The 27,370-nt window shown below is 53.1% G+C and overlaps 1 protein-coding gene and 1 long non-coding RNA gene across 5 annotated transcripts in view; one reads left to right on the plus strand and one right to left on the minus strand.

The window, feature by feature from the left end:
• The window catches only part of Cacna1i (calcium channel, voltage-dependent, alpha 1I subunit), a 111,055-nt gene extending 86,365 nt beyond the window's left edge, over positions 1–24,690 (plus strand). Inside the window, exons 19-37 of one of the 4 annotated variants that reach the window (NM_001044308.2) lie at positions 19–142; positions 502–570; positions 1,033–1,217; positions 1,657–1,783; positions 1,969–2,094; positions 3,172–3,261; positions 4,554–4,746; positions 5,398–5,549; positions 6,787–6,896; positions 7,473–7,606; positions 8,372–8,442; positions 14,162–14,240; positions 14,797–14,918; positions 15,445–15,837; positions 16,100–16,246; positions 17,223–17,345; positions 18,003–18,168; positions 20,069–20,265; positions 21,416–24,690. In NM_001044308.2, coding sequence (NP_001037773.2) covers positions 19–142; positions 502–570; positions 1,033–1,217; positions 1,657–1,783; positions 1,969–2,094; positions 3,172–3,261; positions 4,554–4,746; positions 5,398–5,549; positions 6,787–6,896; positions 7,473–7,606; positions 8,372–8,442; positions 14,162–14,240; positions 14,797–14,918; positions 15,445–15,837; positions 16,100–16,246; positions 17,223–17,345; positions 18,003–18,168; positions 20,069–20,265; positions 21,416–22,057 — 3,250 coding nt within the window. In that variant the 3' untranslated portion in view covers positions 22,058–24,690. Of the gene's footprint in view, positions 1–18; positions 143–501; positions 571–1,032; positions 1,218–1,656; positions 1,784–1,968; positions 2,095–3,171; positions 3,262–4,553; positions 4,747–5,397; positions 5,550–6,786; positions 6,897–7,472; positions 7,607–8,371; positions 8,443–14,161; positions 14,241–14,796; positions 14,919–15,444; positions 15,838–16,099; positions 16,247–17,141; positions 17,346–18,002; positions 18,169–20,068; positions 20,266–21,415 lie in introns of all 4 variants that reach the window. The other 3 variants (XM_006520949.2, XM_030248558.1, XM_006520950.2) reach the window with 3 other exon arrangements.
• On the minus strand, positions 24,685–27,017 carry Gm41363. The gene is made up of 4 exons (XR_003951555.1): positions 26,854–27,017; positions 25,400–25,513; positions 25,005–25,049; positions 24,685–24,864 (listed from the first exon to the last, which is right to left on the minus strand). It is a non-coding gene; the product is annotated as a predicted gene, 41363 (long non-coding RNA).
• Positions 27,018–27,370: the final 353 nt, after the last annotated feature.

The following is a 27,370-nucleotide window of genomic DNA, read 5'->3' on the forward strand; positions in this document are numbered from 1 at the left end:
TCCTTGACTTCCACACAGGTTCCGGATCCTGTGTCAGACCATTATTGCTCACAAGCTTTTTGACTACGTGGTCTTGGCCTTCATCTTCCTCAACTGTATCACCATTGCTCTGGAGAGGCCCCAGATCGAAGCTGGTAGCACTGTGAGTGGCTGCGGCCCCGAGGCTGGGCAGAGGGCCAGATAATAACAATGGTGGGGGAGCCCAGGGAGAACCCAGCCAAGGCAGACACACTTAGCATGCAAAGAGAGAGAGGGAGGGAGGGAGAGAGAGAGAGAGAGAGAGAGAGAGAGAGAGAGAGAGAGAGAGAGAGAGAGAGAAAGAGAAAGAGAGAAAGAGAGAAAGAGAGAAAACACAAAGCAGGGGGCTTGCCTGTGGGAGGGGAAGGCTGCTAGATCTGAGAAATGGTGTCCGTAGTGGCTGCTCCTGGCTGAAGCAGAGGCCAACAAGGCTCATGAGCAGTTGTGGAAGGCTTGGACTCAGGGCTTCTCCCACTCTTTCAGGAGCGCATCTTCCTCACGGTGTCTAACTACATCTTCACAGCCATCTTTGTGGGCGAGATGACACTGAAGGTTGTTCTGGGCCCCACCAGGGTCTTTCTCACCCCCACCTGGAGCCCCTGGTCTAGGCCTCACCTTTCCTGCTGGCCTGGCCCTCTGGAATATTCCATAGGTCCCAGAGGTCCACTCCTGATGGGCTCTAGACCCTGGCCAGAGCTTCTGGGACTAGAGGGGATCAGGGTCTCCCTCTTCTCCAATCACCAAGCCCAACTAGAAAGGCGCATTGGGGCGGAAACATTGTTCTGGGATGCTTCCCAGTGTGGGTGGCTCTGGGTTAAGGTTTCATGGTCATGCTATGAGACCATAGCTTGCAGACTTCTCTGGGCCCAGATCCCTGCCTATCACCAGCCCTCAGAAGAACCGTTGTGAGCCATACCTCATCCATCACTTCTTAACCTCCCTTTGTCCTGTCCCTGGGGGGAGTCATCTGGCCCCATCCCCCTCCCAAGGCTTGACCCTAACCCCACCCCCCAGGTGGTCTCTTTGGGCCTATACTTCGGTGAGCAAGCATACTTGCGTAGCAGCTGGAACGTCCTGGATGGTTTCCTGGTCTTTGTGTCTATCATCGATATCGTGGTATCCGTGGCCTCTGCAGGGGGAGCCAAGATCCTGGGGGTCCTCCGGGTCCTGCGGCTCCTGCGTACCTTACGTCCTTTGAGGTGCGGGCCCTGCCTAGTCAGTGCATGGTGATGGGGTGGGAGAAGCTCATCTCTGAACTGAATAGGGATGAGCATGGTACCCAGCATACCTTGCTGCAGGGAGGAGGAGCCAAAGAGCCTAGGGCAAGGGCTAAAATTGCCTCCACTACGTTCCCTCCTCTGTGTTCTGGGCTGCTCACTGCCATCTCTGGGTGCCATCTCTTGGGTGTGGGCTGCACTCTGTGGGGATTGGTTGAGAGAGGTCACGTGCCCTTCTGTGTATTGATTTAGGTAGAGATTGGTGCTTAGCCCCTGTCTTAGCTAACCTGGCTACAGCATCTTCGTTTCCTGTTGTAACCTCCCTCCTTACCCCCCCCCCCCGCCCCCCTCAGGCCTGGTGACTGTGGGCTGAGTTGGGGCTGTGGCTCACGGTACCCTGGCCTCCCTTGCCTGCCTGCAGGGTCATCAGCCGGGCCCCTGGGCTGAAGCTGGTGGTAGAGACGCTCATCTCCTCCCTCAAGCCCATTGGAAACATTGTCCTCATCTGCTGCGCCTTCTTCATCATCTTCGGTATCCTGGGGGTGCAGGTGAGGGGTGCCCAGCCTACCGCAACCCACACGAGTGCACTCACCTGGGGACCTGGGGTGGCCTGAGCAGAGCCAAGCTGGGTTGACAGAGCAAGGGGCAGGTTGTGTGGGTCAATTCCTGGTTCTTTCCTCCTCTGATTGCACCCTCTTTACCCTGAGCATCGCTTTTCTCTCCTTTCCCACAGCTTTTCAAAGGCAAGTTCTATCACTGTCTGGGAGTGGACACCCGAAACATCACCAACCGATCAGACTGTGTGGCCGCCAACTACCGCTGGGTGCATCACAAATACAACTTTGATAACCTGGGCCAGGTGAGCCTTTCTAGGGTCACAAGGGTCACAAACCTGGCTCCAGTCCTGCTCTGTCAGGATGGACACTTCCCATCCTGTAAAGTGGATATGGGTGGAGCGCTGCTCACAGGAGAAGTAAGGCTGAGGATCTGGGTGCCGTCTGCCAGCACATGAAACTTAAGAGGTACTTCACAAAGCACTGCTTCTGACTTCCCACCCAAGGGACAGTAATGAGAGGTTTAGAGCCATCCACACCTGGGTGTATACCTCAGCTTTTCTTCTTTATTTTCCTTTCCTTTTCTATCTCTCCTCTCCTTCCTTCCTTCCTTCCTTCCTTCCTTCCTTCCTTCCTTCCTTCCTCCCTCCCTCCCTCCCTCCCTCCCTCCCTCTCTCCCTCCCTCTCTCCCTCCCTTCCTTTCTTTTTTAGTAGCAGTATCTCTTTAAGTCTCAGTTTCTTCCTCCGTCAAATAGAAATATGGCAGCCCAGTAGGCAAGATCTAGTCTGGGGAAGGGGCCTTGCCCTGGTGGCTTCTCTTTCCCAGCACTTCAGTCAGCATGCAGGTTCCTGCTTGGCCTTTGATCCTGTCTGCTGGGCCCTGATGTGTTTGCATAGCTTTCCAGGGAAAAGCTGCCTCCAAAGGGCTTCCTTTCCCTATCCCCACAAAAGCCTCCAGGCAGCTGTTTGCAGAGAGGGGACTATCTTTTCCCCCAGGATATGATGCAAGAAGAGGCAGGGTCCAGGCTGGTGGTGGTAGATTTCCTGGAGCTCACTCTCAGGTCCGCACTCTCACACCTGAGTGAACAGCAGGGGCTGAGTGGAGACCCAGGGTGCAGGAGCTCATCCTAGGAATGGCCTCCTGCTGGGCATCTTTCAGTTACTGCTAGAACTGAGATGGTAACTCAGGACTCTGGCTCCACTTCTTCTATCCCCACAACAGCAGCCCCAGGTCTCCCAACAGGCACACAGTAGGTCCTCAGAGAGGCCTCATCAGATCTACTACTCAGGAAGACCTCTTTGTCTTGGTCTCCTAAAGGCAGAACAGTGGAGGTCTGATGAGTCCACATCTCTTACGCCTACCCTCTTCCTTTGTCTTCCAGGCTTTGATGTCCCTCTTTGTCTTGGCCTCCAAGGATGGCTGGGTGAACATCATGTATAATGGATTGGATGCTGTTGCTGTGGACCAGCAGGTGGGCATGACTTGGGGCCACAGCAGATGCAGATGGTGGGGAGGGACCTGGAAGTCACCTCTGGTTCTTGGTCTCCCAGAATCAACCTGGTTCGATCTGGGGCTAAGGGTGATCTGTGGAGGTCAGGGGTGATGAGTACTCTTGTATGCATTTCTCTACTCCTTGTTTGCCTATCCCCCATTCCTAGGAATGGACTCCACCCACTCCTCAGAGCTTGGCTGCCTCCTTGTCACTTTGGTTTCTGCTTTGTTTCTGGATGGATGATTAAATGGGAATGTGGATAAGCGGCAGGTTGAGTGGATGGTAGATGGGTGGATAGAGTATGGATAGATGGATAAGTAGATGGGTGGGTGGCTGGGTGGCAGGTTGAGTAGATGGAAGGTTGTGTAGATGGATGGAAAAATGAATTAAGTGGACAGGTGGGTGGGTGAATGGGTGGATAGATGGGTATAGGTGTGGATGGGAAGATAGATAGATAGATAGATAGATAGATAGATAGATAGATAGATAGATTGATTGATAGATGGATGAATAGATGATAGATAGATGAATAGATGATAGATAGATAGATGAATAGATGATTGATAGATAGATAGATAGATAGACAGACAGACAGGTGAATGTGTGGGTGGGTAGATATAGGGTTTATGGATGGAGAGATGTGTGGGTGGCTAGATAAATGGATGAGTGGGTGGGATGATGGGTAGATATAAATAGGTTGGATAGATAGTGGGTGAATGGATGGTGGATGGATAGGTGAGTAAGTAGGTGGATTGGCAAGTGGATGGATGGGTGAGTGAGCAGATGGATGAGTGAGTAGATGGATGGGTGAGTGAGTGGGTAGATGAATGGATGGATGGATGGATGGATGGATGGATTGATGGATGGGTGAGTAGATGGATGAGTGAGTAAGTGGGTAGATGGATGGATGGATGGGTGATAAGATGGGTTGGGTAGATAGTGAATAGACAAATGCTTCCATGGTTGAATGATGGGTTAAGTCACTGAAAAGACAGCAGACCAATGTGTCCAGGAGACGACCAGAGGAGCAGGAAAGGAGAGGGCAGGGAAGTAAGGCTGATCTCCTTACTCCAGTCAGGCCCAGGCTGAACAGTTCCCATGTTGCCCAGGCTAGACAGTTCCCATTTGCTATGTTGTTCCCACCTTAGGCTTCAGAGGCAGGTTGTTCTAACTCCCCCATTACTCCACCAAGGCATGGTGAGATCAAATGCCCGTGACCTTGCTGTGTGTGTAGACCAGCCTCCTCAGCCCTCACTCTGCCTCCCCCGCAGCCGGTGACAAACCACAACCCCTGGATGCTGCTGTACTTCATCTCCTTCCTGCTCATCGTCAGCTTCTTCGTGCTCAACATGTTCGTGGGAGTGGTCGTGGAGAACTTCCACAAGTGCCGGCAGCATCAGGAGGCTGAGGAGGCACGGCGGCGTGAGGAGAAACGGCTACGGCGCCTGGAAAAGAAGCGCCGTAGTGAGCAGATGGTGGATGCTGGGATGGGCAGGGTCTCTACCCACCAATGTGCGTCCTGGGGCAGATCTGATCCAGGCCCACTAGGTCTTTGGAACTGGAAGAGAGCAAAAAATTTAATCCATCCATTGCCCATGGCTCAGCTCCTTTCCCCAGCATCTGCTTGTCCAGGTGACCTGAGCCCATCAGTAATGATGCCACTGGCCAGCCTGGGTAAAGCCTAAGGGCTTTGGTGCAGGCAGAGACAAAGGCAGACTTTCCTGTGGGCACCAATGAGTGGGAACTTTTAGAACACACCCGCCCCTTATGTTCTTCCTCATGAAAGTACTTTGTAGTTTTGGGGTCAATCATCCACCCCTGTATGGTCAGCCCTGGGACCCCCATCTCTGCCTCTCAGACCTTGTCATGGACCTCTTTAGGGGGTGTTTGAGAATAACATGTGTCCTAACGTCCTGCTCCCTACCACCAATATTTCAGGGATTTCCTCACTGTGTCCTAGCACTGGGAGAGGAACACTCTCACCCAGGACCTGGTGCGGGCCAGCATGCTCCTCTCTTGCTTCCTCCCTACCCACAGCCTCTCTCCCCTTTGTGTTCTTCTCTTTGCTTGGTCCAATCCTGTATGGCATATGCCACTCTCCCATGCTCCCTACAGAGGCTCAGAGGCTGCCCTACTATGCCACCTACTGTCCCACAAGACTGCTCATCCACTCCATGTGCACTAGCCACTACCTGGACATCTTCATCACCTTCATCATCTGCCTCAACGTGGTCACCATGTCCCTGGAGCACTACAACCAGCCTACAGTGAGTCTCGGGGTCACCGTCTTGTCTAAGGCCACGCGGGGAGAACCAGCTTTAGCTGGATCCCACCTCAGGTTGAGGATTGAGTAGAGGGTCAGCGTCCATGAAGTCCCTCTGTGATGGGCTTACGCCAGGCCCTTGTGGGGAAGAGATGCAGGGCAGCTGGAAAATGAGAAGCTGAAAAGAAAAGGGTCACTCTTCCCAGGAATGTGAGGGAGGTGGCATTTGTGAGCAGCCCAGCACATGAGTAGCAGTGACTGTGGTGTGATAATGTGGATGCTGCAGGGCATGATGTGTGCATTAATATTCATTGTAAAGTTGATGTTAGGAGGACCCTGGTCGGGTTTTCCAGGTGAAGAGGTTGAGCCTCAGAGAACAGGCAGCGGAGACAGAACTGGAGCTTAGATTTGTGTTCAAAGTCCCCCCCCCCCACACACACACACACACTGCCCACTGAGTATCCTGGGTCTAAGGGATGACTTTCTTGGGGCAGGCCCATGGCTAGCAAGCATCCTTGGGGTAGATGCTAGATAGCATGTAGCAGAAGAGTGTGAGGGGCAGGTGCTTTCTAAAAGACTCTGCTTGGCGGAGTTGACAGGAAGGGTGGCACCAAGCCTCCAGGTGAGGAATTAGCATCTTATTTCAGTGGACAGAGAGGACGATTAGGAAGTGAGAAGGAAGGGAACCATGGCAGAGCGAACAGTAATTACAGAATTTCCAAGTGAACGTGAAGACATGGGATTATTACAGTTTCCAAGCACCAATTATTTTTCTGGTGCCCAGCCCTGGATACCTCATTTAATTATCGCAGCAGCTTTTTGACAGGCAGGAGGGATTGTTTTTAAAAAAATTTTTTTTTAGTCGAAGAAACTAAGTGTCAGAAAGGTCAAGCACTTTCCCGGGTCATGGACCGGATAAGGAGCAAGAGTTAAGCAGTATTCAAATCTATGAAATGTGGTTTAGGGATCCTTAACCACACCTCATTCTGTCTCCAAAGAGGAGCAGCTGGGTCAGGCTAGCACAGATGAGGGAATAGCGATGTGAAATGACTTAACACAAGTGAAGACATAGGAATGAAAAGGAATATAAATAAATAAATAAATAAATAAATAAATTGTAGCAAAGCATTATACTAAATGTAAATGGACTAATCTCTCCTCTTAAAAGACAGAGTCTCTGGTTGTAGGAAGGTCCTGGGGCAGATAATAGTACTGGACCATGCCTCTCTTTGCCCCCGTAGTCCCTAGAGACAGCCCTCAAGTACTGCAACTACATGTTCACCACTGTCTTTGTGCTGGAGGCTGTGCTGAAGCTGGTGGCGTTTGGCCTGAGGCGTTTCTTCAAGGACCGGTGAGTGGCTGGGTCATATACTAGAGCGGCAAGGTTGGGAAGAAGCCTGAAGGAGCCAGTAACATCTGGATATTGATAGTCAAGATGTCCGAGCTGTTGACTACATTCCCAGACAAGAGGCGATTAAGTCACAGTGAATGGATTCAAGCTGTCTTAGCTCATCCCCTGTGGGTCCACTGTAACCTGAAGACAGAGCATGGTCTGCCTCATGCTAACTTTTCTTTTCAGAGGAAGGAACCAAGGCTTAGAGAGCTTGACAGACTGGCCAAAGGCTACTCAAAGGGATCAGATAGTTTAGGATTTAGACTTAGAAGTCAGAGTCCATGCCTTCTTTCTTACAGGAGGCCAGAGATGTTTCTTCAGCTTCAACAGCTTACTGTAGAAGGGAAAAAGTGGGCCAAACTCACTGGTACCAGAGAGGGTGGGTAGAAGGAAGGGTATTTGCACATTCTAGTGGGCCCCACAGGAGCGTGAAGCGCTGGGAGTCTGCCTTCCGATCAGGTGTGTCTGAGCCACTATGCTTCTCCCTCACCCCTCCCCCGCCCCTATTCCTGCCTCAACTGCCCTGCTGTACAGATGGAACCAGCTGGACTTGGCCATTGTGCTGCTGTCTGTCATGGGCATCACACTGGAGGAGATTGAGATCAATGCGGCCCTGCCCATCAACCCCACCATCATCCGTATCATGCGTGTTCTGCGTATTGCCCGGGGTAAGTAGGAGACAGGACAGGGCCGAGACAAGCAGGGGTGGGAAGGGGGCTCCCCATTGGTTACCTACGGGAGAGCATGTAAGAGTGGGGTGGGTCGGAGACGCGGAACATGTGAGCAAGAGGGACCCTGCTGAGTAGGGCAGAGCAGGATTCAAAAGAAGTGTTGCCCCTGTGTGTGCACAGCCTCCTGCACACCCACCCGCACACCCATGCTTGTGCAGACCTGCCTCTGCTTCCTCATGACAGCATAATCCATGTGGTCCAGTCTCAGGATGTGGCACAAAGAACCCAGTTCCGGCTCCACGTGCTACCTGGCATTTCTTTAGCTCTGGAGCAGGGACGCAGACCTTAGCACGTCTGACAAATCTTCCTTTCCTCCCCAGAATCTCTCATCCCAAATTTTTCCCCACTCTTTCAAAACTCTTACTGCCACAGCAATGGCAGGGTGCTTCTTGCTCCTCTGCCCACCTCCTGCCTCCTGCTTCCATGTTCTCACAGGACCACATTAATAGATGGTTGTGAGCCACCATGTGGGTGCTGGGATTGAACTCAGGACCTCTGGAAGAACAGCTAGTGCTCTTAACTCCTGGGCCATCCCTCCAGACCCTGCAGCCATATTCTTCTGTAGTACCCAAGAGGGGACTCTGATCATCACCCCCTGCTCTGTGTTCCCTCTCCTCTCTGAGTTCATACACATGCGTGCACACACTCCCGTGTACATATCCATAGCCTGGACTGACAGTTGGGGTTGAATGTCACCCACAGTGTTGAAGCTGTTGAAGATGGCCACAGGAATGCGGGCCCTGCTGGACACAGTGGTACAGGCTCTGCCCCAGGTAAGAGCTACACCCTTCCAGAGCCCTGCCTTAAAATGTAGGGTTCATTGTGTGGGGGATGTGAGCTTCAATTTTCCTTATCTCAGACCTGCCAAAACCCAGGACAGTCTCTTCCCTGGGGAGTTGTTTGAACCTCTCCTGCTTGTCTTTGGGAACTCAAAACATTGTCATCAGTATTCACTCTATGTCTAGTTCTGTGAGTACTCTGAGGATATATACAGTTCTTTGGGGAGCCCCTAGGCTGGTGGGGGAGATAAACACTTCAGGGTCCTGTAGGAAGAGGCCTGTGTTATGTATGCTTCGGGGGGGGGGGAAGAGCTACAGGTTATTTATTCCCTGGGAATTCAGGGAAGGTGACTTTTGAGCTGGACCTGGAAAGGTGGCTTGACGGTCAGTTGTCACGTGATGGACGGTGAGGTTTCCATACAGCATTCCCGGAGGGGAAGTACAAGCCTCAGTCTGAGTAGGAGGACACTAATCAGGTCGCCGGTAAGCTGGGGTCTGGCTCACAGAGGCAGGTATTTTTATCCTTGTAATACTTGGGCAGTGTTAGTGCCCTTGACCCCACCCATCCATGTCTGAGTGCTCTGCTGAGCTGACCCTTGCACACATCCACACTCATTGTGATTCATATGGGCAGCTTTGTGCTTCATAAAAATCACAGGCATATACACAGTACCCAGGGAAGAAGGAGGTGGGTTCTGTTGGGAATCTCCACTGAGGACACCAGTCAGTCCCATTCTTGAGTTTGGTGTGAGCTTTCCAGTGTTGCAATGTAAGGCCACCAGAGACCAACACAGAGACGCTCTTAACGTCTTTATTGCTGGCTGGCAATTGCATGGGGAACATGCTCAAATCACACAGCCCCGAGTCTTACAGCTCTTGGTTTTTTTTTTTTTTTTTTTTTTTTTTTGTGTGTGTGTGTTTGATTTTGTTTTTGTTTTGTTTTTAATGCACAAAAGCACATCTGGTTGACACATGCCATAGTTATCAAGAACAATTAGCAAGAAGTGGGACTCAGAAGCCATAAAAGAAATATTAGTTCATCTAAGGACTTCCTTGGGACTCAGGATCAGGTCTTTGATGTGTTAGGGCTTTGCTCCCATTTTGACAAGTGCTGGGGTCCACATACTGGGTTTTCAGGTCAGAATGGTGCCTTTAATGTGGTCTCATTGTGCTGAGGTCCGGGAGCCTGTGACATCCCTTACTGTTTCTATGGGTATGTGGAGTCATCTCGGGGCAGGGAGTTACATTGTCCCCTCAGCACTTGAACAGAACCTATTCTCTGTCTTACATAGTTAAGTAGACAGCTCGAACAAGCAGGATCTTATAGTCAGGCTTAGGAACAAAAGGATCAATGGCCCAGCAATGGCCATAAGCAGAGTAGTTAACCAGTGGGCCCAGGAGAGCAAAGATTGATACCACTGGTTAGATTCTTGGCATCTCTTTTCTCTTTTCTCAGTGTTATTTCTGACTATGGCTAAACACTCTCTAATTACCCCTAACTGGTTGGCATAGAAGCAACAGGTTTCTCTCAGCGCCACACAGAGACATCTTGTTTCATGAAGAAAAACCTCTGCTCGGGAGCCTACCTGGGCTTCCAGATGGGAAATAGAATGTTCCAGATGGCCTAGGTCTATGTTTACTTGAGTACTGAGTTCCTTAAATTTTTTTTTTATCCCCCGCAACTAAGGCTGAAGTTCTAACTGCAGCAGAGCTTGTGATGTCTGCCCCTACCCATAGGGGAATGAGAATGGGATGGTGCGCCACGCACAGGGCAGCGCACCATCGAGATTTAGGTGGGGCTGGCTAATTCTTCATTATAGGCAGTCATCTGTGGTGTGACACACATGAGGACTCCAAGGAGTGGCATCTCCTCCGGTGCAAACAATTCGGAAGATGCACACGTGGTTAAGCTGTTATTTACTGTAAGCGAGCCAAGTAGTGCCCGGGGCCTGGAAGTGTGCTTGTCTGCCAGTCTCGGAGTTAACCTGCTGTGTATGGCTACAGGAATCTGCATAGGGAGAACAACCTAGGGGGTTTCTTAGTGACGTTAAACAGGCGCTCTTTTCTTGGTCAACTCTGAGGGTGAACTTAGGATGGTCCCATTTACAGTTTTCAGGATCGGAAGTGGAGAGAATTGTTTGATAGTATGGGGGTTTGGGACCCAGGCATAGCCAGCAGTCTTTACCTATGTCTGTAGGGAAAGAGATCAGGAAGTGATGCCCCTTCTAGCATCCCAGACACTGAGGGGCTGGCTTCCTCTAATTCTTGGACCTTTACCATTCATGCTTACCAAAGGGGATATTGGAGATTTGGGGCTTCCCACCTTAGGGAGCTCGTATCACCTAGATGGGCCAGTTTGGGCAGATAGGCCAGATGACCCTAGGTGGAGGTTTCCTTTGGATAGTACGTTTGCAGCCTGGGTCTCAACCACTCACATACAGCCTGGCTTTCTGGGTTCTGCTGGTTTCCCAATAAAGACCTTCAAGTTTCCTGCTAGGGTCTAACCTTTATAGCCATGGAACTGGGTTGACCACCGAGGCTGTCTCTGTTCAAGTAGGATAGGCTTCCACCCCTCCAGAGGAGGCGACTATGGAAACGAGCAAATACTTGTACCCACGAACCATGGGCTTTATGGAAATCTGCCTCCCATTGTTCTCTGGGGATGCTTCCTCGGGTATGGATTCCTTTGGGGGCTTTTCTTCCTTCTTTAGGGTTCACGTGGGCACAAGTAAGACTTCTAGATACAGTGTTTTTTAACAAGATTGTCTAGTTGAAGAATATAATATCTGGGCCTCAACAGTTTTGGATGCTCCCAAGAGGGTGGCCTGGTGGGGCTTAGTGAGCGTTTGTCTCCTGATCAGCAGGGAGAACAGAGTACAGGTCTGCCGTTCAGCAAGAACCACCAGCCATCTGCATCCTGTCTGGCATCTTCTCTCTTTTCCTACTACATTTCTTCCTGTGTGTAGTTTGGGTACGGGAGAAGTTTGGGTTCAGGCAGGGTAACCTGGAGAGCCCCCGCTGGCTCTAGGCTCACCTTCTGGGGGCCACGTCTGCTGCCCTACTCCCTTGGGCTTCTGAAGACTTCTCCTTTCTGATGCCTTATACAGTGGACAATGGCTACATTTTTGGGCAGCCATATGGCTGCTTAGTAAGGCCACAATTCCTTTGTTTTTGATTTCCTTTCTGGCCAAGGTGAATAGTCTCCTTTCTTTTCTTGATGGAGGGTCCTGTGGACATGGGCTATGGCAAATGGCTTTGTCCTTCCCCGAGTGAAATGCCTGGGTCAACATCAGAAGCTTAGCCTTTATGCTGAGGTTCCTCAGCTGAGGGACTGGGCTCACACCACACTGTCCAAGGTGACGACTACACCCCAGCATACCTGATTCTGTCTTTAACAAAACTGTTCCCATAATATACAGTATCTCTCCTGCCTTTCACAGCAGAACATCTGTTAGGTCTGACAGACTGGACCTCATCAGTCATTTCCAGGCAACCACAGAGGGGCTCGGTTGGGTTATCGCCTGGCAGCAGGCTGGCTGGTTGATGGCTGAGGTTCTAAAGAATCGGATACAGGGCTGGTCCAGAACTGCCTGATGATGTATTATTCAGGCACTGGACACCCACTTCTCTGAGGTTCCCCTCAGGAGGAGCTCTACAGAGTGTGGGGTGATTAGGAACACATTCCTGGCCCAAGTTCAGCTTGTAAGCTTCACTAGTGTGGCTGTAGAGACATCTGCTCACAAACAAACTAGCCAAGAGGCAAAAACAGAATCAGATCTTTTGGATAGAGAGATTACTTCTTGGCTTCTAGATAGGCTTCTGCCAGGGTCCCAGTGCCAGGGCAATACCCTGGACCTCACTCACATACAAATAGAGATGTCTACTAGGGCCAGTGCAGAGATGAGGGCCTTCATCAAAGCCTCAAAGGTCCTTGTTGAATCATCAGTCCATTGCAGTGGCTGGGTGCTGCTGCCAGTTCTAAGGGCTCAGCTATCTCTACGATCCTGGGTATCTTCTAGCGGCAACACCCAACCTTCCACCGAAGTTCCTGTGTTTGTTTCCTTGTTTTAGGTATAGGGATTGGTAGAACTTTTGAAATTTGGCTCTGGGTTCTGCTGGTTTCCCAATAAAGACCTTCAGTTTCCTGCCTGGCTCTGGTCTTCCCTGTAGAGGGACAGGGTATGCCCACCCAGCAGCCCATTTCCACACGGTTGGAGTCAAGGAGCTGAAAGATCAGACTGGGAGGGTGGGGGTGTCATGGCAGGCCTTTAACTTCGGGACAAAACAACTATTCTTTGTGCTTTGTGCTGTAGACTCTGTACTCCATAGGAGTATTTGGGTAAGAGGGCTCCAAGCAGAGCTGCCTCTGTGAGGAGACTGGAGGGAAGGCTGGGGGCAAGGAGGCAGGTGAGGAGAAGGCTGCTGGGGCTCTCAGGCCCTAAGGGGCTGAGGGTGAAGGTAGGAGATGTAAGGGGAAGATGGGGGCAGTATCCATTTCACTAAACGCTTGCATCCTTGATGAGTAGGGTGCCATTAATTAGCCAGGCACCGCAGTGCTGAGTGGCTGTCCTCCCTCTCACAGTCTGTGATCAACTGGGTTTATTTTACGGTAATTACCTCAAATGCCTCTCGACTCAATTCGCAGGAGCCTTTGGAGGGTCAGAAGGGATTTTCTTTGTAGGGCAGGAACGCCTTCTAGCCTCCTCCATAGCATGAGGTAAAGGCAGTCTCCCACTGGTGCATGGATTTGAACCAGGCTTGGAATCTGGGGCAATCTGTCCTACAGGAGCCGTGGGGACAGGGGTAGTTGCATTTGCAGGAGGCTCCTGAGATCATGGGCATGTGTGAGTCCTCCACTCCTTCCTTCCTGTGGCCAGCCTTGAACTGGTCTGTGGAGGCAAGTGGTATATCATCCAGTCGTGTCCCGGGCCAGCAATGGACAGTTTGCTGGGCTTGAATCCCGGAGGCGTCCTCACTCACGAGAGTGGTGTAACTAAACAGGCACTTCCGCTCTCGGTCTGTCTCATTTTCACTCAAAAAACTTTAACTCAAGAAATGGGAAGAGAGATGGCACATGTGTGTGTGTGTATTCGAGTGTACTCAAGTGTACACGTGTGTAGGGGTGGGTGTGTGATTGAATGTTTTTTTTTTGTTTGTTTGTTTGTTTTGAGGCGAGGTCTCTCCCTGAGCCTAGAGCTCATGAGTGAACTCCAGGGATCTGCCAGTCTCTGCCCACATAAGCAGGGCATATCCCTGTACCCTGCTTTTATGCAAGGCTGGAGATCTGAATCCAGGTCCTCATGCTTACACAATGAGTCACCTACTGATCTACTGAGTCACCTCCCCAAACCCCTCATAGGTTTCTGGGACAAGTGATGCACTCATGGCAAAGACATTAGGCATCCAATTCTTACCCAGTGACCTATGCTGCAGGAGTCTTGCCCTTCAGGAGGTTACAAGGGGATAGGGACATGGATACTTAATAACAATGTAGCTAACAATATAGCTGTAACAATATAGCTGCCCCGAGGCTGGCCCTGCCTCTGTCCCCCTGGCCTGAGGTCCTTCACTTCTATCCTTCTGCCCCAGGAATTCCTTTCCCTGCCCTCTTCCAGTTCTGGAACTCCTATTCCTGACTCTCCCCAGGCCTTCCCCTTCTCCTCTTGCACACCCCAGGCCTCCAGCCCCCAGCCCAGCCCACCTCTCCCCACAGGTGGGCAACCTGGGCCTCCTCTTCATGCTGCTCTTCTTCATCTACGCCGCTCTGGGAGTGGAGCTCTTCGGAAAGCTGGGTGAGCGATGCTGCCACCGGAGGCTGTGGGATGGGGGAGATGCCTCAGTAGCAGGACTTCTCATTCAAACCCAATCTTAGCATGGGGTAGTTTCTGAAGCCAGGCTCATGAATGTACATCAGACGTGTATTGTGGAGTCCTGGACTTCAACTTTTGGTCTTCTGGGAAGCCTTTCTCTGCTTCCAGCCACTGGCTGTTCTGAGCCAGGGCTACCTCAGTAATAGCAACCAGGGCAAGGGAGAGGGCAACACATTCCATGCTGATCCTAGCCCTGCATATAAGGTAGGTTTCAGAAATCAGGGGTTCTCCCAAGGGGCTGGGCCTTTCCCCACCCATCTCTCTCAGCAGTTGATTATTGGATAGAAGAGCCAGATGCTCCTGAGACTGAGCCTTCAGCCAGTGCAGTACTTCCTTGAGCCTCAGTTGTCCTATCTGTGGGCTGGGCCACAGTCCACATACACTGTTGAGGGTTGTAGGAGTTACTCAGAGAGGATACTCAGGGGTGGCAGCTTGGGGTGCCGTGGGTGGACAGGCTGACCACCTCTCCCCCTCTCAGTCTGCAATGACGAGAACCCGTGTGAGGGCATGAGCCGGCACGCCACCTTCGAGAACTTCGGCATGGCCTTCCTCACACTCTTCCAGGTCTCCACAGGCGATAACTGGAATGGGATTATGAAGGTATTCACGGGCCAGCTGAGGGGAGATCAGATAGTTTCAAGTCCTGGATGCATGGTGGCCCTACTGATCCACACACAGTACCCTCTGCATGCCCAGTGTCCCATTGTACACAGGAGGGGAGTCAGGGACCAAAGATATCCAGGGACCTCCTTGCAGAACTTTGGTGGGTTGGCCAGAAAAGCAGCTGTGAATGCTTGGGAAACGCCACACCTCTTCTCAGATTTGCCTGTGGCTCTGAGAGGTGGAGTTGGCCACCATAGGGAGTGAAGAGGACTAGAGCAAACCAGATAAGGAAGTTGAGGCAGGCTCTGGTTCATTCATCATAAGCTAGGCAGGCAGGAAGGCAGTTAGGACTCTGGAGGGGCATTGATCTAGGGCCCATGGTGTGCCCGCACATGTGTGAGTGTGTGCTATGCATATGCCTGACCTCTGGTAGCCTTTTGCGCCCTCTGTACTAGGGAGGTGGGGTGTGTGGTTGGGCAGGTATGTTGGGTGGCATCGACTTCACCTGCCTGTCCCTTGGTAGGACACTCTGCGAGACTGCACCCACGACGAGCGCAGCTGCCTGAGCAGCCTGCAGTTTGTGTCGCCTCTCTACTTTGTGAGCTTCGTACTCACAGCGCAGTTTGTGCTCATCAACGTGGTGGTGGCCGTGCTGATGAAACATCTGGATGACAGCAACAAGGAGGCCCAGGAGGATGCAGAGATGGATGCTGAGATCGAGCTGGAGATGGCCCATGGCCTAGGCCCCGGGCCCGGCCCCTGTCCCTGTCCCTGTCCCTGCCCCTGCCCCTGTCCCTGTCCTGGCCCGAGGATGCCCACCAGTTCACCGGGGGCTCCAGGCCGAGGATCAGGAGGGGCAGGCGTTGGAGGCGACACTGAGAGCCACCTGTGCCGGCACTGCTATTCTCCAGCCCAGGTGGGCAGGGGCCGAGAGGTGAATGGGACTCAAAGGGCGGGAGCCATGGGGCCAGATGGGTAGCTGGGCTGGTGGGGGGTGGGTACCCTCCATCTTCTGGGCTCCCTCTGTGTTCAGCTTCAAGAGAGGGCGATCCTGTGGTGAGGAGCTCAGGCCCAGGCTGTGGGCACAGAGAATGGGAGGGCAGCTCTGCCCACCCACCCCAGAGTCCAGGGACCCAGCCGATAATCCCACCTGTCCCCACCCTGCCCCGTCCGCCTAGGAGACCCTGTGGCTGGACAGCGTCTCTTTAATCATCAAGGACTCCTTGGAGGGGGAGCTGACCATCATTGACAACCTGTCTGGCTCCATCTTCCACCACTACTCCTCACCTGCCGGCTGTGACAAGTGTCACCATGACAAGCAAGAGGTACTGACAGCCTGGGAGGAGGAGCTGTGGGCTCTCCGGCAGTCACCCGGAGGGAGCGAAGTGCTGGGGGAAGCCATGGCTTTAGGCTCCTAGAAACAGGCTGATCCCACTGCGCAAAGTGGTTTGTCTAGGAAGGGCATCCCTGTGGTGGGGCCTAGAGAGCCCCAGAGAGAGTCCTAAGCACCCTTGGTTATAAAAGATGCTTAGATGCAGTAGTCATTCCACCGTGTGCTGCTGGAACAGCTTTTGTCCCTTCCATGGCTGCCATTTTGCCCTTTCTGAAGAAGGAAGGGGGGTCTCTGGTGTTTGCTTGTTGTTGTTCTCTGATGGTCATGGCCACCCCCACCCCACCCCCACCCCAAGTATCTCGGTGCATCCCTCGAGAGCCTCCTTTAGGCTTCGTCTCCGTGGCAGCTCAGACCCACTCTGCTCAGGACCCATCTCTCAAGGCTGTTTGCAAGAGTTCCTCCAAGGCCCCTGCGCATCTAGCTCCTGGGCTCATCCCAGGGAGGTCTAGGCTCAGTGGCTGTGAGGTTATCTCCAGGAGCCGTGGGCAGGAGCTGATCACGTGGGCTGCTCACTGCTCCTACCCCTAAGGCGGAGACAGATTTCTCAGGGTAGCAGGTCATGCAGAACCCCTTGCAGGGACATCTGCAAAGGACACAAGTGGTCCTCAGAAAAGTCACTCAGCCCAGTTCTGTACCATCGCTCACTGTACCATGGCTACTTTTGTGCTCAGACACTAAGGTGGGCTACTCAGACCTGGTTTCCGTTCGGGGTGGCCCCTGTGCCATTCTCATATGTCACCCAGGCTGGGATCCTACACAGAGTGGGCCCACCACCCATGCCCAGCAGGCCCGTGAACCACTCTGACCACTGCCCCATGTCCTTTCAGGGACCTGTTGCTCAGCGCTCCAGGCCCAGGCTGCCCCATCCCAGCCCCAGGGTGACCCGAGGCCACCACCTCCCCCCGCAGGTGCAGCTGGCTGAGACAGAGGCCTTCTCCCTGAACTCAGACAGGTCCTCGTCCGTCCTGCTGGGGGATGACCTGAGTCTTGAGGACCCCACGGCCTGCCCGCAGGGCCCCAAGGAGAGCAAGGTAAGCAGCTAAGTGTCTACTTACATTGTACTTCATGTGTGATGCCAGGGCACACAGTTTCCCTGGCCCAGGTTGGGCTCAGGCTCAGGTTAATGGAGGCCGCTATCTTTATGCCAGACACAGATAGCAAGTCACAGGTTGAGGTAGCATGAGCCCATCAACATCAGCGTGGACTCGGGCAGCTCTCAAGGAACTTGTGGGGCTGGGAAAACTCTAGAAAGAGATGCTCCAGCCCTTCGCTCCTCACGCAAGACCCCAGGCAGTGGCCAGAGAGGAAGAACTCTTCTCCCCGAGTATGAATGTGGAAACTGAGTCCTAACAAAAGGAAGGGCCCGCCTAATGTTCTAGTACGATGCTTTCATCCTGAGTGCTCACCACACTGAGTTAGCCTTTGATTATAGACATTAGGAGGACCCGGTCCTGTCTCAAGGCCATTAGACTCAGGAAGGCAAGGGCGGGGGAACCACAGCTGCCTGGGGCATCCGACAGGGCTTCCTAGAGGTGAGGACCTTTCATTTGAGGACTGGAAGGTGGCGACTGCTGGCCAGGTGGAGGAGGTAAGAGAAAGGACTTCCTAGGTAAGGATGGGGATAGTTATGCAGGAGCCATGCCTCCGAGTCGCCCAACTTACTGATCTTTTCTCTCCTCTGCCTGCAGGGTGAGCTAGAGCCTCCGGAGCCCATGCAGGCTGGAGACCTGGATGAATGCTTCTTCCCCTTTGCCGGTGAGCCAGTGTCTGCAGGCCCAGAGAGCCTGCTGTGCGAGATGGGGGCCATTCCATTCAACCCCGTCCAGTCCTGGCTCAAACATGAGAGCAACCAAGGTGAGGGTCGATGATGCCCTGCCGGCTCCCGCACCCTGATCCCGAGAGTCCGCTTCATGGGGAAGGTGGAGCCAGGGCTTCTCCCACGAAGAACCAAATAGGTGTCTGACGATTCGAGGAAAGACTCAAGCCTGATACAGTAGTGACAAAAGACAGAGAGTCAATGAGCTAATGATAGCCGCAGCAGCCTGGTCTAAAGGAAGCGCCACACCCAGATTCTCATGTTCTGGGATGGAAAGGGAACTGGGCTGCCGCACACAGCTCTTAGTGTCAAGCAGAAGGAAGCCTTACAGATGGAAGGCCTTTGGGTGGAGTCTAATCGGAGAGGCAATCCCTCCCCACCCCCACCCCCAGATATTCACACAAGGCGACACATAGGGCGGAAAGATGTCTCTCAGCGGCCCTTTGATGAAGAGATGTCTATCCCCAAACCTTCCTGAACAGTGGGGTTTGTGTTTTGGGACATGGGCAGACTGTGGGATCAGGGCCAGGGACTGAGCTAGCTTGCTTGCCACTTGGGCTCCCTCTTAGAAGATGACAGGAATCTGGTTGGCAATACTGGCTAGGTGGGGGCAAAAGGAGACAGCCCAACAGAATGACCCCCCCCCTACCCCAGACCCTGAGCTCACTCCAAGATGTCTTCTGTGCCGTCTGGGTGACTGGCTTCTCCACGGACCCTCCGTAAAGCCTCTCGTGGACATGATGGCTGGGATGTCAAGGGTTTCTTGATCTTAAAAAACCAGAGCTCAGGGTCTAATTGCAAGCACATTCTGATGAAGTGTTAAATTAACCATTATTTTATATATTCCTTCAGTATACTAGGCAGCACAGATCGAGAACCTTACCAGGACTCTGCCAGCATAGCTGCCTGGTGTCTACTCTAATATCTGAACCCTATATTCCTTCCCCATTCTATGAAAGCAGAAGCAGCTGCTGCTGGTCCTGGCATACAAAAGTCTGTCTTGCCTCAGGCTTCCCAGCCTGGCCTTGTTCCTTTCTATCTGCATCAGAGCAGACCAAGCCCATCTGGAAGTTTCTGTACTATCAGTACAGGGCCTGGCCCTTGCCTGGAACCCTACCCCACATTGTCCAAGAGGGGCCCTCAGGCCTGGCCAGGCCAAGTTAGATAGTCAGAGCCTGAGGGACGAGTCTAAGTCAGAGTTTTAGTGATTGAATACCTACTGTGTGCATGGTGCTGGGCTAGGTGCTCCATACCTGCTGTTGTCTCCAGAGCACTCCTCTTGTGTTGTTTACATTGTCACTACTGTGACCAAATACCTGGTAAAAGCAACTCAAGGAAGAGTCTGTTTTGGCTCACAGTTCTAAGGTATAGTCCATCATGGCAGAGAAGGCATGGTGGTGGCAGCTCAAGGCAGCTGGTCACATTTGCATCCCCAGTCAGGAAGCAGGGATTGATAAACACTGGTGCTCAGCTCATTTTCTCCTTTGTGTTCAGTCCAGGACCCCAGCCTGTGCGATGGTGCCGCCCACAGTTAGCAGGACCCCAGCCTGTGGGATGGTGCCGCCCACGGTTAGGGTGGCTCCTTTCACTCTCAACCCAATCTAGAAACTTAAACACACACACACAGAGTACCTCTCCTTGGTGACTCTAAAACCTGTTGAGTTGATTGTGTCAATAATCCCACCCCCCACTGGGTGGATGTCTGTCCCCATTCCCTGAGGAAGAAGGCCCAGGAGTCAGGCCTGGAGTCTGGCCTGCTGAGCTCTGAAACACCAAAAATGTTCCTTGCTCTCATAGCAAGGAAACCAATGCTTCAATCTGAAGACTTGCCCACAGTCTCACAGCCAGTGTTAAGTAGCGCAGGTGAGGGCTGGTGCTCTGTGCCCACCCCCTGGGCTGTCCCGAGCATCTCATCTTCTTCTTCTGTCCCTCCTGCAGCACCCCCAAGCCCTTTCTCCCCGGATGGTTCCAGCCCTCTGCTGCAGATGCCTGCTGAGTTCTTCCACCCTGCTGTGTCTGCCAGCCAGAAGGGGCAGGAACCGGGCATGAGTTCAGGGACCCTGCCCAAGATTGCACTTCAGGGGTCCTGGGCATCCCTGAGGTCACCGAGTGTCAACTGCACCCTCTTGCGCCAGGTACAGGCACCTCCTGGATTCTGCAGAGTGTCCTGGAGCCATGGGGAACTGGGGGCAGGGGAGGGAAAGAAAATCACACAGCCATGGCATCTGAGTCTGGGGAAGTTGGGGAGCTTCTGAGACTTGAGAGGAGAGGTGACCCGAAAGATGACTATGAGCAAGCCTACCTCCTGAGGAAGATCTAGGTTGCCAAGGCAACTGAAATGGGGGACCAAGCTTGGAAGAAGGAAATAAAGAGAGGCACTGGGGAGACTTTCTCAGGTGACAGGATGCTAGGGTCAGGGACTGTGCCTTGAATGATATGCATGGGTGGTAGGGGCACCATTGTTGGGCTGCTTGCATACAGATTATAGATTGCTTGATTGCAGAAGGGCAAGTTGGGAAATAGGAAGACTTGGTTATAGTGTCTCCTGTATCAGGATGGCTGGAGCCACAGCCCCCCCCCCCCCCAATGCCAGCTGGGCACAGAGGGCCTCTGGAGGGCTTCTGGGGAAACCCAGCAGTACCTTCAGTGGGCCATGTGTAATCCTAATACAACAGTGGAGACTGGCTTGCAGTCTCCTAGCAATCATTATCCAGGCATGGCTAACCTCGGGTTTCATCAGGCTGTTCATTGCAACAGTCAGTAGACCCAGTCTCACTGCCTCCCATGAAGGGCAGTGTAGGGTTTAAAGTGTGTGTTGTGTGTTGTGTATTGTGTGTGTGTGTGCGCGCGGGCACACACACACACGTGGTATAGAAGGAAAGATGGCAGAGCGCATGAGTGCTGGGAATATAATGTGTGTGAGGGGCATGGCTGGGAGAGCAAGTGGAGCTGGAGGCTTACCTGGGAGAGAGGGTGGGAGCCACTAGAATGAGGCAGAGCTATGGGGGACAGGCAGAAGAACTTGGGAACAAGGGGCAGTGTTGGAGATGTGGTGGATGAGAGGTGGGGGCTCTGTGAAGGCCAGGCTTGACCCAAGCTGTCCAGAGGGGACAGGGAGCCCATGTAAGGCATCTGTGGTCACTGCCCCGAGAGACCCCAGGAATGCTGGTGTGGCAGAGGGGATGCTGTGGGATCCTGGGTCCCATCATCAGACAGTCCACTAAGGACGTGCAATGGGGAAAGGAGATGGTACAAGCGGACTCATCCCTTCTTACCTCCCCGCAGGCTACTGTGAGTGACACGTCTTTGGATGCCAGCCCTAGCAGCTCAGCGGGCAGCCTGCAGACCACACTGGAGGACAGTCTGACCCTGAGTGACAGTCCTCGGCGTGCCCTGGGACCACCAGTCCAGGTGCCAGGGCCACGGGCTAGCCTGTCACCTGCCACCCGGCGCCGCCTCAGCCTGCGGGGGCGTGGCCTGTTTAGTCTGCGTGGGCTGCGGGCCCATCAGCGTAGCCACAGCAGCGGTGGCTCCACCAGCCCTGGCTGCACTTACCACGACTCCATGGACCCCTCTGATGAGGAGGGCCGCGGGGGCGCAGGTGGTGGGGGCGCGGGCAGTGAGCACTCCGAGACCCTCAGCAGCCTGTCACTCACATCTCTCTTCTGCCTACCACCCACGCTGCCACCACCCGGTCTCACCCCAGCCAGGAAGTTCAGCAGTACCAGCAGCCTGGCTGCTGGACCTGGCCGTCCTGGCGCCACTGTCTCGGTCCGCGGCCTGGCCAGGAGTCCCTCATGGGCTGCAGACCGCAGCAAGGACCCACCAGGCCAGGCACAGCTGGCCTCCGGCTTCGGCTCCTCAGCACCCGAGCCACAGCCACCTCCCGGGGAGTCAACGGATGCGGCGAGCAAAAGGAAGAGATGAGGGGCCGCAGGGGCTGTGGGGGGACCTGCTACCCGCTGTCCTCCCGCCTGCCCCATCTTGCCTTCTTTTAACCTCAGGAGCCAGGGAGCAGACAGCAATACTTTGCCCACACCTGGGAGTGGCATAGGGGCCAGCCAGCGCCAGGCCACCGGGCAGGCGACTGAGAGGGTCTGGGTTAGCCAAGGCTCAGATGCGCCCCGTCTGAGGCCCTTCCAGTGCATATGCAGATATATACATATATATATAGAGACAGACATATATTTATTTATTTTTTTTACTGAGAGCTTATGAATTCCAGAACGTGCTAAAGTTGAGGGTGCAGGCCAGGGCCTAGACAGGGGTCTCGTCTGTTGGTTTAGCACACAGGCCTTCACAGCAGAGATGCTCCTACTAGGGCATCAGTGGCTGTAGTTTTAGGGGTCTCCCCGAGTTGAGAGCAGCTTGGGAGAGCGTTCGGGGCCCAGGAGACAGAAGAGAAGCAATTCAGGGTGCACTTTTTTTCCCTTTTCAAGAAGAGACCCTACTAAGTTCCCCAACCCCTACCCCACACATCAGGGTATATCAGTCTTGTCCCTCTGACTATTGTGGTGTTGTGAAGTCTTTTGTAGACACTCTTGACACAAACTTTCTTAGCCGGCTAGATGTTCTCTTTAGAAAAACCTGGCGGGGGGGGGGGGAGGGTTAGTCATATTTCTTAGAGCAGGGTTGGGGGACAGAGCAGGAGGCTCAGGGTGCAGTTTTGACTTTCGTGAACACTTTGGGGGACAGTTCACACCCCCTGAAGGCAGCAAACAATTCATGAAGGGGGGACAGGTGAAGGGAGTCAGCAGTACTTACTTGGTTCACACGGATGCCCTGTTACTGGTACTGTCGGGTACACAGGAACTTTCTGTCCTGATCCACTCTGAAGGCCTCATACTTCAGCTTTCCTGGGGATTATGGTCACTCACCCTGAGCAACCCTATCCTCGCCCCAGGGGTGTTTGGGGTAACAAATCTAAAGTGGGCTCTGAACACCCACCCAAACCCTGGCTCCAGCCTTTCCCCACCCCCGACACTCTTAGCCTCCTCGGACTCATGCTTACCCCTGAGTATGTCTCGCTGTCTCAAGCTGTGGGCTGGGTCTCGCTATGGTCCTGCTTCCTGAATTAGTTCAGGACAGGTAGCTTTATCTGAGCTCTAAAGTGGATGGGTTTAAACTCAGCTGAAAGAGTGTGGCCGCCTGCTACTGCTGGCCTGCTGTTGTTCAGGGGCAGTATCATGGGGTGCTTGCCCGTATTACCAAGGGTCACCTTGGACCCTGCGAAGAACATGGGTGTCTCATCTCTGCTCCTGAGTCCCAAGTTCTCAGAAGTGGCCTTCTAGCCAGGCTAGTGGGCAGCAGCTGCATTTGTGTTTGTAGACTCTGAGGTGTTCCTGTCCATCGCTGGGATCCTGGGGTCAGGGCTTTGTGAGGAAGTGGGGAATATTGAAGGATGCTGCCTGTAAAGCCCTTCTTAGAGGTGAGGAGTGGGACAGTAGTTGTTAGACCCACTTTACACATGGGTAAACTGAGGTTCTCGGTAACAGAAGCAGCCATTTTACCCTGGCAGTAAAGAGCCCGGGTCACCTGTGAGGGGGTCCTGGCCTGAGCATCTGGCCTGTGCTTTTCAGAGGTGGTGGTTGATAGCATCCAGCACCCTCTGCTTTCTGGGTCCAGTCAGGCAGTTATCTCAGCCTTCAGGGGGCCCCTGTATGATTATGCTGCTCTCCACAGCCAGCGTTTCTCCCTATCAGGGCTCTGAGGCTGGGGAGGGATGTTCAGGCATCCATAATTCTACACTGTGTCCTCAGAGCAAGCAGACATGTTGAAGGGTGTTCTAGGGGGTGGGGATGAAGGAAGCTCTGAGCTCCTGGTAAGATGAGCTATAAAGGGCCAGGGTTGGGCAAGTGTTCTGTTCCTTCTTTGACGCTGTAGCTTGGGGCTGTGGCCTGTCCATCATCAAAGCACAAATGTCTCCAATCCACATGGGCCTGTCTATGAGGAGAATGGGGACCTCCGTACCAATGCTCTAACCAATGCCCATGTGCCTGACTGTGTGGCTTGGAGGCTGGAGGGTACCACAACATCTGTAGAGAAGGGTCTGGAGCTAGTTGGGCCTGCCCTGGCTTATTCCTGTCTTCGGCTCTGGTCCTGGCTTTCCCTCAGAGGAGGATGAACGAATCATGAGCAGTACTTACCTGTCTGCTTGTCCCTAATATTTCTTTGGGAGCTCCTAGCTCCCAGGGTCACCTCCAGGCCCTTTTGCTGCTCTGCGGAAGGGCTTGGGGTCTTAGAAGCCGCTGTTTAGCCCAGACACATTTTTTTCCCTTTTGGTCTTTGTGCAATAATCAACGTCCCTGGCAGAGCCAGGGCTGAACTGGGGCCTGGGAGGAGGCAGAGGCCGCCTTGTCCAGCAAGTCCCTAGCCCGGCTCTGCTGCTGTGACTCTAACTTCCGGTCACTGTACAGTTTCTACAGTGTGAACGAACTTCCCTCCTAGTTGCTGAAGGCGCTGGTCCCTGCTGGCCCAGATGGCCCGGGCATAGAGAAACCAAGCCGCACCGCCAGCCAGCGTTGTTTTGAATAAAACCCCAGAAACGTGTTTAGGCCTTTCGCCATGTCTGCTCTTCCTTCCCTGCAGGATTGGGGTGTGCTGTTTATTCTCACCCACAATGGAAGCGTGATGATGTCATCATATTTTGCAGCTGTGGGGTCTGAGGTTTTGGGGGATCCAGAGACCCTATGGTAGGATCCTCTTGTGGTCACGGTCTGGGTGGGGCTTCAGAGCTAGGGATGAGGCAAGGGAAGGTTAATATGCTCTTCCATGGTACGAATTCCTCAGTTCATAGAAACGGTATCATCAGAACTTATGGCTACAAAGGACAAATTTCAAAAACAAAAAGAAGAGGGCTAGAGAGGTGGCTTACTGAGAGAACGCCTCCCGCTCGTCTTTCTTCATCACTGTGCTGCTGCTGTGAAGAGACACAACGACTCTTACAAAAGAAAGGATCCAACTGGGGCTGGCTTACCATTTCAGAGGTTTAGTCTGTTATTACCAGGGTGGGAAGCATTGGGGCACACAGGCAGACATGGGACTGGAGAAGTGACTGAGAGTTCTACACCTGGAGCCACAGGCAACAGGAATAGAAAGACAGTGGGCTTGGTTTGGGATATTGAAACCTCAAAGCCCACGCACAATGATAAACTTCCTCTAACAGGGCCACACCCCCCAATCCTTCTCAAGCAGTGCCACTCCCTGATAACTAAGCATTCAAATACAGGAGCCTATGGGGGCCATTCTTATTCAGTTCCCAACACTCACATCAGGTGGCTCGCAACTGCCTGTAAGTCCAGTTCCAGGGATCCAGCGCCTATTGTGGCCTATGTGGGTTCCTGCATGCTTGTACGCTTAGATGCAGGCCAGACACTTAGAAATCTTTAAGAAGAATAAAAACACAAGAGAAGGGAAGACAGAAGTGAGAGGGAACAAGGAAACAGGAGGAAATGATTTAGAGGTTCAAGGTTTTAGGAAGCCCTGATGTATGTTGGCTTCAGATGTCACTGGACCGAGGGCTCCAGCCAAGTCACTAGCACAGTCTCTCTTCCTCCTTGACCTCATTGTTTCCCTGTTTGCTTCTTCCTCTCTGAGGCCACCAGGAGTCCCAGGCTTGGGCTGCCCCATCCCTGTAGCACCTGACTCTGGAAGCCTGGTAACAGCCTAGGGCAAGATCCTTGTTCAGCCTTCCTCTTGAGTTGACTAAGATCCACACCATGCCACAGAGACACTGGTCTGGTATTGGCCAAGCTTGACTATGTTCTCACTCTGGGATCCAGGGCAGAGATGGCTGCTGAATGTAACTATGAAGTAAGGTTGAGGCCCTGTATTCCTGATTTTAGCAACAGTGTTTTCTAATCTTTGCCTTCAACAGGAGGCCATGGGGCCCTCTGACAGACTGGTCACCTAGATGTTGCCAGCAGGAAACATAAGAACTGCCAAGCTGCCAGGTGGAGGGCCAGGGAGAACACCTGTTTTTTTTGTTTGTTTGTTTTTGTTTTTGTTTTGTTTTGTTTTGAGCATCCCTACCCTAGCATGTGTCCATGCCTTAGGGGCTGATCAAATCCGGGAGGTGGGGCAGGGGGAGGTACTAGGGAGTCAGGCAAGGCCTCCAACAAGGCACCTCCTTTTCTTGAAGACGCTGTAGACAGAGGTGACCTGGGACCAGGACTCCGGTCCCATCCTACTTCATTAGCACCCTTGGTCTGAGCACCTTCTCGCTGCACATTTGGAATTCCATATCTGTTGACTATGGCAGCTTTCCGAAAGAACAGAAACCTGCATTGTGACAGGATGGGTGGTGACAGCTGAGGCATGTGACTACAGTGTCACCCAGACCACCAGGCTTCCTCTCTAAGCCCAAGAAGACGGAACCCCTTTAAAGGCCTTCCAAGCTTTGGGCATCTGCCATCCCTGCCGGGGCAGGGTTGGTACATGCGTAGGGAAATGTATGTTTGCCTGTTTGAGGATCTGTGTGTATCTGTGATGGCTGACAGTGTGTGTCTATGTGGGCAGGTACATGTATGTGCAGTACAGACACCTGCTTCAAGGCCTCAGGTTGACAGGACCTGCTATAGCTTGAGCCTTGTCATTTCATTTACAGATGAAAGAAAGCAAACACACTCTCCAGCAGGCTGGGCCCTGAGTCCCCGTATGCACTCTTGGGGTGTGTGATTCAGGGCTAGTATCCCAGTCCTGAGCCTTGTTCCTGGGGCACCTACCTGGTACAGGGCACCGTGGTTGGGAGAAGAACCTAGCAAACCTTTCTCCAGCAGCCTTTTTCTTGGCCTGTTGTTGTGGACCTGCTGATGACGCCTCCAGATGCTCTCTGGGGGGCCTCTGGCCAGTTGCAGCTTCTCCCTCACACTCCTGGCCCTCTTGGGTCCTTGGCTTCAGAAAGCACACCAATTGGTGAGGTTCCTAGAACTCTTGAATGTGGCCTTAATGCCCTTCCACCTCCTTGGATGTCAGCCCATGGCCAAGTTAGCATTTCTCTGGAGTGGCTTTCCCCTCCTCTTGTCATTGCTACCCATTCAGGCCCCACTATTCCAGGTGGTCCTTATGATAACACTCCTTTCCAGACCTGCTCCACCAGGTCTCCTGGCTACTTCCCTTCTCACAGCCCTGAGCTATTACCCTGGCACCTTCCTCCCTCATCCCCTGCCATCTCCTCTCTCCCATCCACCCTCTCTGCCCCTTGAGTTCCTGTGCTCCAGACTTCAAGGAGACCTCTTACGG

This window comes from Mus musculus, chromosome 15, assembly GCF_000001635.26.
Source record: "Mus musculus strain C57BL/6J chromosome 15, GRCm38.p6 C57BL/6J".
NCBI lineage: Eukaryota > Metazoa > Chordata > Mammalia > Rodentia > Muridae > Mus > Mus musculus.